Genomic DNA, 17,241 nt, shown 5'->3' with positions numbered 1-17,241 from the left:
TTACACCGATATTGACTGATGATAGTTTTTATAAATACTGGTGGATGCCAGTGCTACCCCTCAGCCTCCTAGTAGATACATGTATGGTGTCAATTTGAAAATCCTACGCCACCTTCTTCTCAAGTTGTCGCTTTCACAAGATTTTCAAAAGCAACTTAACCTCTGACCTTGAGGTTGAGGTCACTGACATTCAAACTTGTCTGAGATTTTTAGCTACACCTGTAGTATCAATTTCAAACTCCTATGCCACCTTGAGTTATCACAGTCACACACTTGCTTGTCAACGACGTCTACCCACTCGGGTGATGATAATACCCCATCAGCCTTTTACAGCTGGGAGGTAAAAAGGAAATAATGGTACTGTGTTTAAAAATAAAAACATATATAACAGGGGTTTTATGCTCAAAATGGAGCTTTGACGAGTGACTATGAATGTAATCATGATTAGTCCTCATGCCTCACTTAGCATTTTTCCTGTTATTTCTAGCTTTTTTAAAAACTACAATAAACCACAGTATAATATAACTTATGTTAATAAACACATCACGAGTGAAGATGGATTTTTCCACAAAGATATCACTGTAATTATCAATATCATCTGGTTAACAGGATAAACCTGCAGTCAAAATCTGGTTACTCTGTACTAAATTTTAATTTATTTAATTTAAACTAGTTTGTAGATTATGTTTCATATGAAAGCTTCTGTAACATAAAGATTACCCAACTTTGAAGATAAAGTATAGCTTATCTTTACAGCCAAACTCTACGATAAAATGTAAAAAGCAAGTATTACGATAATATGCGATAAAAATCTGATATGGTGACTGTGAAAACGTGTACGAATTTTAAACGGAGCATCAAGCAGCGAGAACATAAACACTTCATCCTGATTTGAAACATATGCGACACACAAAGCTTGAATTAGACAGGACCCTGACATTTTGTCAATGCCACAGTTACAGTCACCTGTACTTAACCATGGGCATGTTTACATGCCAAATAACATCATATAGTACGTTAGCCAAGTTCTCCTTCTGTGATTAACTTGGTGGCAGCTAGCGTTAACGGAAGCTCGTGTTAATTAGCGGGTCCACGCGCTTTTTTATATTTAAACCCAACTTGGTGTGTGACATAACCGGATATCAAATTTCATTGTTTCTTTTTACATTTTTTAAGTGGACCTTAAAATACAATATCAAGCTTAAAGGAATACTGCCGAGTCAAACTGACAGGCGAAGCTAACGCTAGCAACCGTTAGCGAGCTAGGCTTGGCTAGCCGCTCCGCTACTTACGATGTACTCCCGAACTTGGCTGTGGAAATTCTGCTCTCTAATAGTCACATCGTCTTCTTCCATTCTTCATATTGCAAGAACAATTAAAGCTACTGAGTCCCTACATTCTCGTCTGTACAACTGACAGCAACCAGAGCAGCAACTCCTCCTGCTTCGTCTTTACTGTTCTGCATAGACTGCTCTGACTGGTTAAAGACAGTTTACATCGGAGCGAAATCGATCCTCCCCACCGCCTCCGAAAAAAACGCCCCAAAATAAATACGTCATCAGCTGCCCTGGAAGGGAAACAGTCACGTGTTTCTGGGTCATCCTCATGAAGACACATGTGCATTGTAAGGTATTTATATGATCAGAATAGTTCATAGTTTCTTTTATTTTGTATGCTTGTAGCAGTTTACAGGCTAAGCTATCTACCGTTGAATTGGTAGAAATGAAAGGTAACTGGAAGCAGAAAGGTAAGAACACGAAGAATAAGAAGAAAGGCAATGCCGTGTTACAGAAGTACAGGGAGGCAGTGGATGTCTTCATTAAAAGCAAAGGTGGCTCGGAAGAAGCGGAGAGTGACCAGAGGTTGAGATTTGTGAAGAAGAAGAGCCGAAAGGAACTACGCAAGGAAAAGCGGAAAATGAAAAAAGCCAAAATGAAAAGTCACTACGAGGGCAAAAAGACTCTCTCTCTGCCCCCAAGTGATGAAGGAAACCCGAGAATAAGAGCGGACAAGCAACAACAACCACAGACGCAGAAAAAGAAAATGGAGAAAACAAAGAAGGAAGGGTCGAAGTCTCATCCAATCGAGCCTAAAGACAAGTCAGTCAAGTCTGAGACACCACCTCCTTCCAAGAAAGGCAAGCGAGTCAATAAGCTTCAGGAAACAAGAAAAATGGCACTTATGGAGGCAAATGAACAAGAGGACAGAGAAATAAAGAAGCTGGAGCGATGTCTTGGATTAAACAAGAGGAAAAACAAAAAAAGTCTCCCTCAGTCTTTTGTGGCTGATGGACTTGATTACATCCTCGGGGTGCTTGACTCTGGATCATCAGCTGTGGGGTTGTATGAAGATGATGATGTTGACATGGAAACAGCCAAAGAGAACTTTAAAAAGCTAGATGACTCTCAGGGGTCAGACGAGGACCCGGAAGCTGAAGGTGAGATGGCGAGTGAAGGCAGCGATGATGACATTGATGATGACGGTGAGGATGAAGATGATGACATGTCTAATGAAGAGGACGCTGATGAAGATGAGGAAATGGAGGATGACCAAGAGGGGCTTAATGATAGTGACGGGCCTGACTCGGAGGATGAAAAAGAAGGGGAAACAGAGGAAGAAACAGACGCTCCTGATACAAAAACAGAAACTGTGAGTGCAGATACATGTAATATCTGATTGTTTCTATCACTTCATTAGATAATCTTGCATACTGAGCTATTAATCTAATCATAAACTAATTCTTACAATGTCAAGGTCACCTCCACAAGTGGCAAGTACGTGCCACCTCATTTGCGTAACATGGGAGATGATAAACGCAAAGCTGAGCTAGAAAAACTGAAGAGGAACGTGAAAGGTCTGATGAACAGGTAACACAATGAAATCCCCCAATGGGAATTTTATTTATATAGCACATTTCATTATATGAATCAATTGATTTTGGGTCTTTTTTTTAAATACCTGGCTGTAATTGTCTGGTAGAACAGGTCATCTACTAATCAGATGGTTGGTGATTCAATCACTGGCTGCTTCAGTCTGCATAGTTGGGCAAGATGTAAACCTCTAGTTGCTCTCAGATGAATTCATCGGAGTGTCAATGTTAGATAGAAATAATTTAAAGTGGTGAATTAGGCATATATAAAGTGCTCAGGTAGAGTAGAAAAGTGCTATATAAGAACCAAATCTATGAAAGCAGGCAGCTTGTTCCAAAGAACAGGACCACAGTACCTATAAGCAGCTCACCACACCTTCTAACTCTGGGAACACTTAAAAGATCTGCAGCTGATGACATGAGAGGTCTGACTGGGTTGCAAACACTGAGCAAATCTGGGGGGGCGAACCTTTTGATATGATAAAACTGCAATCACTGTCCAAAATAATGAGACCTAGATCATAATTATGAACAAATTTTCTGTCTCTGACTTCTTGGACCAACAACATATAACAGCTAAAGCAGTTAAATAATAACTCATGTGCGACGCTATAGCTCCACTGGTTGAGCAGGTGACCCGTATATCGAAAGGCTGCAGGGACTTGGTTCAATTTGGGCCTGGTCCATTTCCTGAGAGTCATTCCCCCCTGCTCTCCCTACTTTCCTGTGTATTCTTGACTGTTCTGTCCAATAAAGGCTGAAAACACCCCTCCCCCTTTTAAAAACAAAATGTAAAACTTGGCTACAGCTAACTGAGAATATTGATAGCAGCCTACAAAGCTCATCTTAGGCATAGGCAGGACAGGTACTTGTATAGCACTAACACTTTACTACAACCCACGTTCAGTCCTTTACACACATTCATACAGCGCTTTATTTGCTTTTAAGTGTTTTCTAACTATCACCCACAAACTCCAGTGTAGTATATGAGCCATAGGTGGTTTGTCTTAGTTTAGTAATACCTACTCATGGTTTTAAATTTATAAATGGGTAATTTTGATGGATTTTAATCCAGGTTTTATGCAGAGACTTTTCTGCAACCAACTATTACAAGCAAACAAACATTTTATAAAAAAAATAATTAATCACTTCAGGAATTATTCAGTGGAAGGCTCTTGCTTGTTACCTGGTTAGTTAAATGCAGGTACTGAAAGAAGTAGGTAGTTTAAATTCCCACACATAGGAAAAATTCATGTAAGTTATTTAAATTCTGCAGAGTTCAGTGTTGTTTTGTCATTCTCAGGTTGAGCGAGCCCAACATGTCATCCATCTGCGGTCAGCTAGAGGAGCTGTATATGAGCTCCAGCAGGAAGGACATGAACGACACCCTGACAGAGTTGCTGCTAGCAGCTTGCGTCACCCCGACCCTGATGCCAGACAGATTACTGATGGAGCACATCCTGCTTGTCAGCATCCTCCATCATGCTGTGGGCTTGGAGGTAAGAGCGCCTCCTTTGATCCCTCAATTTGAGGTTTATGGTCTGCCAGAAATTTTCAAATAGACACAGAGGTATTTAAAATAGAGCTTGTAGGCTGGTTTTACTTCCTGTAAACTTGTGGAGATGCTCAGATCTGGTACATGGGTAAAAGCGTTAACACGGTTGCTGGTGTGTGTGAGAAATAAAAACCACTGACCTGATTCACATCAGCTCTTAGATTATTTACAGGAGGCTGTTTATCTAACTGGCTAGCTTCTTTTCGCACATCTCAGTTGAAAAGTAATACCCTTTAAATAAATTGGAAGGTGATCTGTAACACTGACTGTTATCTGTCAGTTTGGTTTATGTCATTCTCTAAATGACATAAAACATAAATATTAAATTCAGGCCTTCCAGGCAAATTCAAGGTCTGGCTATTCCAGCATGGTATGCTACAAAGACTTTTGTTTGTCATCAGTAGTGGAGGAATTCAGTGTGGCTCCTTAGAGACTCCACTGACAACAAGGTGACTGATACAGGAGTCACCACAATAGCTGGACGCAAATGGAGACACATCATTGGCACAAGCAGAAAGTATGCTGAAGTTGAGAGACGTTACTGGCAACCCCTGGTTGGGGCGTCAGGGATTCGGATCCACTCACTTGCAATAATGGGTAAAATCTGATCCAAGACAGAGGAGAGACATGGTCCAAGCTGAGGTCCAGGAGTTAGACGAGGAAGGTAGAGCGTCCAGGGCAACAGAACTGGGTTCACAAGGAACCTAGATGAAGTGAGATTACTTGGAGATTGGAGCCTTGCTCCGCTCAGTTTATTACGCCCTTCCATCACCAACAAGCTACAGACGGAAAAGGCAATAAGTACCAGGACTTAATCCAAGGCTGCAGAGACAGAGGGCGGCAGGCCTGGCTATTCCCAGTCGAAGTAGGATGCAGGAGGTTCCCTGCACAGTCTGAGTGGAACACACTCACGGCTTTTGGAATAACAGGAAGAGATAAAAAGAAGCCATCCATAGGTTAGAAGACGCTGCCGAGAGAGCTGCTTGTTGGCTCTAGAATAAGAGGGAGGAGGGTAACTGGGAACAACGACCTGAGGCTGTTGTTTTTCAGGGTTGAAACGCCCGATAATAGTTGAACACCACCTGACGACATCTTCTCCTGGTCGAAAGCTGCAGTCGCTATAGCACTATATGTAGTTTTATAAGCATTAGGTTGATATTTTAAGCCATGTGCTATTGGCTTAAACATTTGGGTTTGTTTACAAACCTTGTCATATATTAAAGTTTTTGCACTTTTTTATTATTTGGCATATTTTTTTCACTTAAATGTTTCAGATCATCAAACAAATTTTAATATTGGACAAAGATAACGCGAGTAAAATACAAAATGCAGTTTTTAAATGATGATTTTATTTGTTAAGGGAAATAATGCTATCTAAACTAACTGTGGTGAAAAACTATTTGCAGCCTCCTATTAAATCATTGATCTACTGAGATTAAACACACTGGCCATAATCAGTTCATGCCTTGACACTCAAGCACACTTGGCTTCTGCAACAGGACAATAATCCAAAACAGACCAGCAAAAGCCTAATGAAGGTTTTGGAGTGGCCTAGTCAGAGTCTGGACTTAAATCTGATCGAGATGTTTTGGCACGAGCTTAAACAGGCATTTCATGCTCGAAAAGAAGTGCCAAAGGGGGCACAACCAGTTATTTGTTTAGGACAGATTCAAGATTTAACAAGGAAGGGGTGATTATTTTTTTTCAAATAGGGTCAGGTAGGTTTGGACAAAAAGAATAACTAAAAAATAAACTGAAGCATCACATGAGTTGTTTTTGTCTAATATAAAATTTTCTTTCACATGAAACATGTATGTGTAACAAATATGCAAAGAAATAAGAATTCAGGAAAGGGGGAGATACTTTTTCATAGCGCTGTATATTGCTCTCATGTTGATCACATATCTTATACATCTTCTCCTTTTCCAGGTAGGAGCCCATTTTCTGGAGACAGTTGTGCGAAAGTTTGACGAGCACTACAAGAACCCGAGTGGAGGCAAAGAGTGCGACAACCTGATCGCCATCGTTGCTCACCTGTATAACTTCCAGGTGGTACATTCCGTCCTCATCTTCGACATGCTAAAACTGCTGGTGGGAACATTTACAGAAAAGGACATCGAGCTGGTCCTGTTTGTGCTGAGGAATGTGGGCTTCGCCCTGAGGAAGGACGATCCTCTGGCTCTGAAGGAGCTCATCTCTGAAGCCCAACACAAGGCCAGCAATATGGGGTCGAAGTTTCAGGATCAAACCAGGGTAGGGAGATGAGATCAGATTTTGTTTTTTTTAAAACAAGATTACATTTTATTTCCTAACTGATCACAATGCTGTGTCATGATTTCTCAACCATGTATCAAGTTTAGAAGCATGTCTGAGTTGTGAAAACCCGTCCTCAGGTGCGTTTCATGCTGGAAACAATGATGGCATTGAAAAACAATGACATGAGGAAGATCCCTGGCTATGATCCCGAGCCTGTGGAGAGACTAAGGAAGCTGCAGAGGACTCTGGTGGGTGAAAGCCATATTTTATTTTATTTTATTACCTGCATTATTAAAAATAGCTCTAAGCCTGAACTTAATCCTATTGAACATGATAATCATTCTCTTAGCCTCCACTTGTACCACCAGGTGGCCCCAGAGTACCACTTTTATAGACTTAAACTTCTACTTTAATAGTTCACACCTTCAGGAATCCTGACACAATATTACTAAATAATAAAGCTGGTGTTAACCAGCCGAGTCTTCTCATTGCTAATACCTTGTGATGCTCAGATCCACAGAAGCGCAGGGGGCAGTGACATGAAGCTGAGGGTCTCTCTTGATAATCTCCTGGCAGCAGAGCAGGTGGGCCGCTGGTGGATTGTCGGCTCATCGTGGAGCGGCGCTCCCATGATCAGCAAGCAAGAGGACACAACCACAAAACAACGCCCTGCTGAAGGACAGGTAGAGTACCGGAGCTGCAGAAGATATTGAATTATTATAGCAGAACTCATGTTTAAATTAGGCAGCAGGAGCACATCTGGATTAGTGTGAGACATCTGCTTCAGATGTGTGTATATCAATGAAAATTCACTGGGCCGTCTGCTGTGTTCAAAAATGGTAGAGAAACATGTGGGAGGCACTGATTGATTTTCAAAGAATGACTGTTTGTCTTAATGCCTTAGAAGAATTATTGTATTGGTTAGCAAAAACTGATCAATATGAGGAGTGGATATTGATTTTTTTTTTTTTTTTTTTTTTTTTTTTTGTAATGACAAAAAATGAAAGACAACAAGTTGGACAGAAGCATCATTAAATTAGAAATTAAACGTATTCCTATTAGGATCATCACTTTGAAGCAGATCTGACGTCTAAAGGGCCGCAGATCCTTTCAAAAGTGACATTTTCCATCTTCCGTGTGTGGCCTTGGAGTGTTCTTCACTGATGAAGCAATGGATTGCTTCACCTAGAGTAAACACACATCCAAGGATATAACCAGTTTTACAGGTAGCTTCACATCCAGTAGTTTGGGTGTTATTTGTAAGATCTATATTAATAACTGGGGTGTGCGTTCAGTTAAGACAATTAACAGAATAAGACAATATTTACCAAGAATAATTACTTGGTAACTGTTAATTTTGCCTTTCTAGAATCAAAGGAGTTTTTCATGAATTTTAACCGCTCCATCACTTCATTCTGGCTCCTTCGATCATGAGAACAGTTAATAAAGAAGCAATTAAGCCTCCCTGTGCAAACCCAAGGTTTTGCTTGGACACCCCGATGTTCGGAGTGAACGGCCTTCTCATGAGCACAGCTGAGGAGATTCTGGCAATGATGACACTACCACAATAAACCCTTTAAATTACTTGCTTCCAAGAAGAAAACTAATAGATTTTTTTCAGTTCCAACAGTCCCTGGATTTAAAATTTTCCTTCTGCAGCAAATATGTAGTGTGTACATTTTGACACTGTAACACTGACCACCTGATGGTTGCCACCATATTTTATTTTTTTTTTCCATTTTCCTCACCGTGTTTTGCTTAAAGAAAAAAAAAAAAAAATGTTAGTGCACTTCTAGACAGATCAAATTAAGATAACATTTTTTTCCTCCTTTCACATTTGGACACTGTAAATGTGAATAAGTTGCTAGTACTTAAAATAAATACCAAAACTCGTTGCCTTAGTTGACTTGAGATAGCCAAGTTAGGGGAACTTGTTCACTGTGCTTAGGATAACTTGATTTTTCTGAGTGAGCAATGCTAAATGAATTAGTTCAACTGAGATGTATGTCAATATATATCAGTTACAATACTAAATGAATTAGTTCAAGTTACACATATGACATATGTGAGCTGACATATATGTTAGTTGGCATGTGTCATATATGTCAGCTGATCTATATTGACATATATGTCAGTTGAACTAACTCGTTTAGTATTGCTCACTCAGAAAAATCAAGTTATTCTAAGTACCGTGCACTCTTCCAAACTTATTAATGCTTTTCTGCAGCAGTATCTCTGTTGGCCACAAGGAGGCAGCAAGTTTCTTTCCACTCTGCATCTATGCTGTTCGTCAACATTCCCATGAGTCCGACATTTAGCCGGTTTATCTTTTTATAGAATATTTTCAGGAACTGTACTATGATCCCAGCTCTCCATTTTTAATCCTTTTATATTTTTTCCTCATTTGCATCAAAGTCTTAACCTGCAGCTTTGTTAGGACAATGATTAACAAATAAATAAGGTACGGGGAAAGCATGGCTTCGTCAGTAATGATAGCATTTATCTTTCTCTAACTGTTGTCATTGTTTTATTTGTTTTAGTTTAGTGCCAAAGTGTTAGAGCTGGCCAGGAAACAGAGGATGAACACTGATGTCAGAAGGAACATCTTCTGCGTGCTTATGACCAGTGAAGATTACCTGGATGCATTTGAGAAGCTGTTGAGGTTTGTTTCGTCTCACATCTCTGTCTCTTTCTTCAGTTTTTGGAGTAGTTTAGCCCATTTGAAAGTTTTATTTATTTTTAATTTGCTTTTTTTAAAGGATGGGTCTGAAGGACAAGCAGGAGAGAGAGATTGTTCATGTTCTGATGGACTGCTGTCTCCAAGAGAAAAACTTCAACGCCTTTTACGTCATACTGGGAGAGAAATTCTGCTCACATGACCGTCGCTTCCAGGTAGCCTTATTAGCAAAACCATGTAAGACATGTGCTGCTTGTTCAATCAATGGTTATGGTGGATTATACTGTAAATCCTTCTTATAATATTTTAGTTTTAAAGTCTCATAAGTTTGCATAATCAGTTTAAAAGGGTTCATTATGGGATTTAATTACGTGGCACGTGCATATGACCACCCGGTCTCTCAGACTGTGTGTGATCTGTGTGTGGCCTGCAGTTCACCTCTGCAGTGTGGGAGCCTCTAACACCTCTGGCTTCTGATTTGACTCAAACTGTGACTACAAACAATGGCGTTGAGACCACACTTCCTACTTTGCCTGTCATGTAGGCCTGCAGCTCATATCAGAAACTGGTGACCATTGTCCTCATCAAAGAGCTCCAGAATGGAGCTGGTGGGAATGTTTGCTTTTCACATGTAAACTGGGTCTCGATGAGAGGGTTACCTGTTTAGAGGAGTCGGTTATTTAAGGTGCTTAATTTGGGAATCACTGATGACGGTATTGTGGATATAGTGTTGTGTAAAAGTCTTTAGCCATCCCTCATTTCTATCTGTTTTGCATCAATGAGCCAGGCTTGTCTTTTATTTTAAAGTGATCTTGAGCAATAGTTCTCTGGGCTTTCTGGGGGTTCTTTTGTCATTGGCTGCTTTTTCACTCATTTTCAGTCAAGTTCTTGTAAGTGTTTTTAAGCCACTTAAAACTTGCATATGAATCATTCAAGCATAAAAAAGCAGAAACACATAATTTTTCCCATTTCTTTGTCATTAGTAGAATTTACAGAAATGCCAAAGGTAACAGTTTGACAGGATTATAATAGTTTTCTTTTCACACCGATGGGGTGAATCACAAAAAGCTATTGGCCAAAAACTTGGCATATTTAGGCATCATGTGCAGTGTGTCCTAAAAATTTAAGTAAACTGGACACGTGAATGACAAAAGAAGAAATGGCATTAAGAAAAAACTATCTACTGCAGATGAACAGTGTCTAAAAGGCATCTTCTTAAGGAAAAAGATGGTTTGGAGCTGCTTTTCAGCCAGTGGTGTTAGGGGTCATGTTAGATTTTGCTCCACCATGCAGTAGCATCTGGAAAGCATCTGATTGCCAGCGGCTTCATTTCTCAGCATAAAAATGATCCCAAACACACTGTCAATGCAGAAAACGCATACCTGGATAATGTCCCACTGTGTGGGTTTTTTTCTGTCAGTCGTAGATTGGCCTCCACAGAGCTTGAACCTCAACATTATTGAAGCAGTGTGGGATCATCTTGACAGAAAAATAAAATAAAAGCCAGCTAATATCCAAAGAAGGGCGTTGAATGTTCTTCAAGAAGCCTGGAGAACTATTCCTGTTCCTTTACACAATACTATATGATATGTCTGTTTCTGGATTTAATTATTCCTTCAAACCCTCTCTCCTTTCTCATAGATGACTTTCCAGTTCAGCCTCTGGGACAAGTTCAGGGAGCTGCCCAACCTTTCCAGCAGCACCTTTAACAATCTGGTCCAGCTGGTCACCTGCTTCCTTCAGAGGAAATGCCTCTCACTCTCCATTCTCAAAGTAATCAATATTATGTATATGTTACATGTATTTAGTTGATTTTACAGATTAAACCTTATTAAACCTATTCTTTGCATTAACCTCTGCTGTTTGTGCCTTTAGGTAATAGAGTTTGGGGAACTAGATAAGCCCACAGTGCGCTTCTTGCGTCAGCTGATAACCAAACTACTGAAAGAAACTGAGCCCGAGGAGCTGGCCAGCATATTTGGAAGGTGAGCTGCGCAATGTCAGGAGAGTGATGTCACACATAGCAGGGGATAGTTTAGGTTTTTTTTCCATTTGATTTAGAAAGGTTGTCTCTGTAGAGTGTTTCTTCCTGTAAAGTCACTGCATTACCGGAGCTATGGTTTTCACATGGGTGCAGTCGGACATCACACAGAGTTTGTAGCCAGGAGCTGCTGGTGCACCTCTGTCAAGAAAAACAAAATTAAGAGCTGCAGCCATGACTAAAGCCCTGTGAGGCTGCACTGAGGCATAGATGTATAGCTATACTACCATATGGCTGTACCATCTACTTTCTATTAACCGCTATTAGCTCACACCTTGAAAAGTCAATTGTGACTCTTTTTGTTTCCCTTCTGCCAGGATTTCAGGAATTCCCAAGCTAGGAATGCTGAGGGAGGGCTTGAAGCTTTTCATAGACCACTTCCTCCTGAAGAACGTCCAGTCCCAGGGAGCACCGGAGCAAGCAGCATTGCTGTCAGAGCGTGCCCAACTCGCCACCAAAGCCATGGAGGCAAAAGAGACAAAGCTAAAACTGTAAAACACAGAAATGCACACAGCAAAAACTCAAAATATGGACTGTGATGAAAAAACAAAACAAACTGGAACAACAGAAGACCTTCTAATACAAAAACATAAACCTACTGTGTTACTTACAAAGGAAACAAGGAAATGAAGAAGATGTGGTTAAATCTACCACTTTGCTTTGGGGTGTCTTTGTACAATAAAGAAAGATTTTTACATTTGAAAGTTATTGATTCCCTCAGGCACACACCAGCATTTAAAGGGTAATACACCGTAATAAATAATTACATAATGTTCATGCTCTTGTATATTTGTTATGAAAGAAAATATCCTGTACCTTCATGTCAAAGAAAACCTCGATAAATTAACTTTCAGCTCCTTTATGTGGAAAAAGAACTGTTTTGTGTTGGCGTAAGTCCGTCTAGTTTTCTTCAGAGACTGCCCTCAGGGAGGCAGTGTGCATCAAGAGTTAATATTGCACAGTTTGGTCACCTGGGTCTATTCTTCTGGGCTTTACTGAGTCTATTTACACCTTCCACATGATAAAGCAACTTTTAATCAGGTCTTTTTCAGCCTTAAACGTGGCTGATTGCTGCATATTTGTGTATGTCTATCCTTTTGTTGATATTTGCTCTGGGAGCAGAGAGAACGGAGAGGTGTTTACACGCCTTAATGAAATGACCTGGAGCCATGAATCTGTCCTATACTGTTCGCTAGCTGACACCAGTGCCTCTCCGCATTGTTAGCATAGCAGCGTCAATCTGCTAGATTTGATACTTGCTCCTATTAATTAGCTCCACTGGTGTGGCCTAAATCAATCCAAGACTCCGGAGCAGTACCCTGAGGTCAGGAATCGGACACCAAGGTCACCCGGGGGAAATGTTGCGAGCTGTTTCAGGTAATTTTAGAGAGTACAATTACTTCATCAATTCAGTCAGTTGAGAATTTTGGTGGAAAAGCTTGAGAATTTGGCTGCTGAGGTGGAGATAATGGGATCAATAGGCTCACTGTGCACTCCATACACTGGCTATTGTCTGCAACCATGAGCCGGAGAGTTTCCTTCAGCCTCACCTGGTGTGTGGGTCTGACCCTCAGCTGAACTTTGATTTAGTCTGCTAAAGCAAACAGCAGAAGATAACCAACAGATCCTTCACTAATCCCGATACAAATGGCACATAATCAGTGAGACCCTGCTATAGATTAACGCGTCAAATCACGGCTAGCCCTGCTTTCTGGAAAGAGACCCATGCGTAAAAGCGCGCACACGAGGGTTATTAAACTGCCTCAGAGGCCAAGTCGGATTAATTGAGATATACATAATATAATAAAATAGGTGGTTCGTCTGAAAGAGCGTCAGGCTGGATATCAACACATTAGCAGCCGGTGAGATTTGAGGATGTCCACTCATTTTCACCAAAAACCAGGCGCTATTATTTGGCCTGCATATATATATATGATCTATGCTTACAATTTATAGCTGTTACCTCATGGAATTTAGATGTTACACGGATTAGAATATATTCGTATTATTAAATTATTATTGCTCAAAAAATTTGCACCAATACTGCCCAGTTTCCACAAACGCGCATCCTGTGAGGTCAATTGTCAATTATTTATATTTTGTTAAGCTGACTTTATGAGTTTGAATGATTTCAGTACTGAAAATAGTGCCTGAGCAGCCAAGTTTGTCGCTTAACACGCCTTTAAAAAGCTTTATTAATACGAGCCCATTGCTAGTGTGGTGTGAAATGTTTCCTCCGTCTGACTGCCTCCTTGCTGTTTGCTCACACTGCACGTTTGCACAGATCCGACAGCGCTATTAACAGTAATTCCCATGACCCGACCTGTCAGAGCAAGGAGGAAAACACAAACCTCTGTCCGGAAACACACTGCGAGCAAAATCATAAATCAGAGGGAGTGCGTTGGCAAGAAAGAAAATAGTTTTATATAGAAAAAACCCCAAAACACTTTATTTCACATTGTTTGCGAAGACGCTAAACAATAATTTAGCATGCAGATGTATGACTGTTTTATAAATACAGATAGAAAAATAAACATAACATTTTTCCAGTGTGATATGGCACTGAGGAAGTAAAACATCACAAAGAACAAAAATAAAAGAGCCACTATTTAGTGTAAGGGATATAGGATAGGATATAATTGAAAGATTATTGCTGATAAACTAACCATCACAGCAGGTGGATATTGCAAAATCCTGAGCCAGTTTACAGCGTTTGCATATAACCATGCAATAGGCTATATCACAGTTTTACCTATAGCCGGATGCTGCACGATATAAACCGCAAATCTTCTGCTTTATTGCTTGTTTATGACACGAGGGTCTATTCTTGACCTACATTTTATTATTTTCATAACAAAAACAAAGATCTCCACAATTCCAAGTATGTGATTAGAGGTTGGATTACATGCATCTAACTGCATTTTACAGCGAAAGCCCCCCCAGAGTCACTAGAAATGGAAAACGCTGCCTTCGCCCTTTTGCTTCAAGCTTCAAGGCTGCGGACTTATGTCACTGTTGTGATTCCTCTCGTCGTCCGAAGAGCAGTCTGACGAGTTGTACAGGAAATTTTCGCCTTCGTCGTCGTCACTGTCCCTGAAATCTCTTATTCTGCCGTTTTTTGAGTCCGTCTTGCTGTGATAATCCGACTGTTCGAGTCCGTCTGATTTCTCTTGGCCGCCCTTGGAGCCTTTCTGCTTCTCGGCCTCCTGGGCGGCCTGCTCTTTTGCCTTCTTGCTTCTCTTCCACTTCATGCGTCTGTTCTGGAACCAGATTTTAACCTGGAAAAGGGAAAATTAATGATTTAAACTGGTGTGAAGGACACGTGGGCAACAAATCGTCAACTTCTCCGTATCCCTTCATTTTCTACCACACCCAATGTGCAATATTATGTATGAACTCATAAAATTCTCCAAAAATACTAAAAATAGCACGCGGATGAAGGTGCTATCGGCGCGTAAAAGTCACCCGTGCGCCTGACATTGACCTTTTGGGTATTGCAGTCATCCTTCCGCCTGAAATGTAATACAATGTTTAAAAAATCTGTAGAATCTAGTAAAATCAGCTTTAATCGATGTATGTCTATATGTATTTTTTTAAGTTAAAATATTTTTTAAAGCCGAATTTTCATTCTGAGAGTTTAGAAACACGAGTTGAAAAATTAAGTTATCATAACTTCAAGTTATCATTCATATATATGCTATTAAAATATTTTTTTCATATCAAATACTAAACACAAACTGTTTCAATCATTCTGCAAAATTCTAGTTTAAAAACAAATATATGTAATCTGTGTAATCTGTGTGTGCTGTCGTGCAGACATATTTTACCTGAGTTTCTGTCAGCATGAGGGAGGTGGCCACTTCAAAGCGCTTTGGTCTTGACAGGTACTTATTCAATTTGAACTGATGCTCCAGTTCCAGCAGCTGCTGACTCGTGAATGCAGTTCTTGGTCTTCGGCACTTTCCAAGTAAATTGGACTGCGCCTGAGCTGCATGAATATATATATTTTAAAAAAGAAGTCAGCTTTCACACATTCAGCAATTTCTGTCATGCATTTTATGTAAAGCAAGCCATCATATTCAAATATTCAAAATCATAACATTAGAACTGTTTGTGTTGTAGAGGATGCTTTGGGGGTAAAAAGGAGTCTGCAGCATAGGCTATTTATTATGCGTCCTTGTTCACTCAAACAGCAAGCTTGTCTCGCCATCAATACATCCACAGACAAGCTATTTGCCACCCAGTTTTGAGCAAATCTGTTAAAACGAGCAGAAACAAAAAGGCAGTATCTGGTGAGCAAATAGCATGTCGACTGTGGGTTTCACACTCCTCTGCCACTTTCCCACTGTCCATTATCTGTCCATTTTAGTTCCTCTATGAAAAAGCATCAGTGTGTCACGCACAGTTCCCTTCAGACGATAATATCTGATAGAAATTGTGCACCAGAAATTCCCAAATCTAACTTTATTCCAAGTTAAATCACAGTTTATGGGCATCTAGGCCAGCATTATTCTTACTCTTCAAGATATCTTGTTAAATAAGACATAAAGCAGACTACACCACAACCAAGGGCTGAATAATATTTTGGGGATTTATTAAAAGTGAGGGATTTGAAATTGCCAAAATACTGTGTCATGAAACTGAAACTACTCACAATTAAAGTCAGACATTTTGGGGAGCATCATCCCGGCCGTGGAGACCCGGAGCCAGTGGTCTAGCTGGAAGGTGCTGGCTGTCAGTTTAATGGGATCGCTGGTGTGGTGGTGATGGGAGCCGTGTGGATAGGAGTAGGACAGGGCAGGGTGTTGGCCTGTAAGCGCAGCAGCCGAGTAGGTGTACATGGGATGACCGTAGAGAGCCTGTGCTGGAATCCCTGCCGTGCTCTGCGGATGTAATCCAACCATGCTGTGCGGGCTGTTGAGGAAACCCGGTTTGGGAATCAACCCGCAGGTGGAAATCCTCGGCGGAGACGGCGTGTCGGCGCGTAAAGAATCGGCACTGGTGGTCAGCTCCGCGGCTGCCACACTTCCAGACGATGGGATGGAGGAGGAGGAGGAAGACAGGGAAGTGACAAGCGCCAGCGGCGAGGTCTGCGCCTTGGGTGTATCGACTGCTAAAAGCGCGTCAATGCGAAAGTTTTTTGATTTCTCCATCGGTGACCCGGTGCGCGTCCTTCTCGCCTCTGCTGCTCAGACTGAAGGAGAAGCCACAGCCGTTTCCCCACCTCTCAAAAGTTATGATGGGATCCGGAGTGTGTGAGAGGAGCTCCGTGTCACACTTAATCCCTGTCAGAAGGAGGCGATTGGTGCAGCCCTCTGGCAGGGGGCTGTCCGAAGCGTCACTGCGCACCCAACAAAGCCTCCCTGCTGTAAGCACGGCGCTGGCAGAGTTACTGTTTCCATAAAATATTGCCATTACTGGGAGGAAAAATGATGCAGGCATTTTGAAATATTTTTCTATTTTCGGTCGACTGGAGGCTAATTTTGCTTATATGCGCAATTCTTCAGCAGCAGGTTTAGTCTGGCATGTTTCCAGTGTGACTATTTATAAAATACAGGACCTTGTTCGATTAGAAGTGCTGGTTTAACTTTGAAAGACACCAAAATTTAAATATATTATTTCATTAGAAACCACGTATTAAAATCCCTGTTTTCTTAGAATTGAGCGAAATACACGCATTACTACTGCAAGAGCAGATAAAAATAGAACAATTCCCTGTTTCCAGAGGTGAGCTCTGTCTTTGGGCCTGCATGCTTCATGGTTCATTTGAGGACGGGACATGGTTTAGCCGAAGCAGAACAAAACAAAACATACTTACGATAGACACGATAATAAGGGGGGAT

At 40.9% G+C, this 17,241-nt stretch overlaps 3 protein-coding genes across 3 annotated transcripts in view; 1 reads left to right on the top strand and 2 right to left on the bottom strand.

Moving 5' to 3' along the window:
* Positions 1-1,525, bottom strand: part of lmbr1 (limb development membrane protein 1) — a 37,879-nt gene extending 36,354 nt beyond the window's left edge. Inside the window, exon 1 of the mRNA XM_013277430.3 lies at positions 1,293-1,525. Coding sequence (XP_013132884.1) covers positions 1,293-1,355 — 63 coding nt within the window. The 5' untranslated portion in view covers positions 1,356-1,525. The remainder of the gene's footprint in view (positions 1-1,292) is intronic.
* A 47-nt stretch (positions 1,526-1,572) lies between these two features.
* nom1 (nucleolar protein with MIF4G domain 1) lies at positions 1,573-12,173 on the top strand. Its single transcript, XM_013277420.3, has 11 exons — positions 1,573-2,649; positions 2,755-2,867; positions 4,173-4,368; positions 6,354-6,677; positions 6,818-6,928; positions 7,193-7,363; positions 9,221-9,342; positions 9,440-9,572; positions 10,999-11,130; positions 11,233-11,342; positions 11,716-12,173. Exons 1-11 carry the CDS (start codon positions 1,723-1,725, stop codon positions 11,891-11,893), a joined length of 2,517 nt encoding a protein of 838 aa, XP_013132874.1. The 5' UTR covers positions 1,573-1,722; the 3' UTR covers positions 11,894-12,173.
* Positions 12,174-13,834: 1,661 nt separating this feature from the next.
* On the bottom strand, positions 13,835-16,696 carry mnx1 (motor neuron and pancreas homeobox 1). The gene is made up of 3 exons (XM_003439223.5): positions 16,053-16,696; positions 15,226-15,386; positions 13,835-14,676 (listed from the first exon to the last, which is right to left on the bottom strand). The coding sequence occupies exons 1-3, from the start codon at positions 16,549-16,551 to the stop codon at positions 14,389-14,391; spliced, it is 948 nt and encodes a 315-aa protein (XP_003439271.1). The 5' UTR covers positions 16,552-16,696; the 3' UTR covers positions 13,835-14,388.
* Positions 16,697-17,241: the final 545 nt, after the last annotated feature.

Source organism: Oreochromis niloticus, linkage group LG9 (genome assembly GCF_001858045.2).
Source record: "Oreochromis niloticus isolate F11D_XX linkage group LG9, O_niloticus_UMD_NMBU, whole genome shotgun sequence".
Taxonomy (NCBI): Eukaryota; Metazoa; Chordata; class Actinopteri; order Cichliformes; family Cichlidae; genus Oreochromis; species Oreochromis niloticus.
Note: the sequence above shows the minus strand (reverse complement) of the source record. Positions and strands in the feature narration are given on the sequence as shown.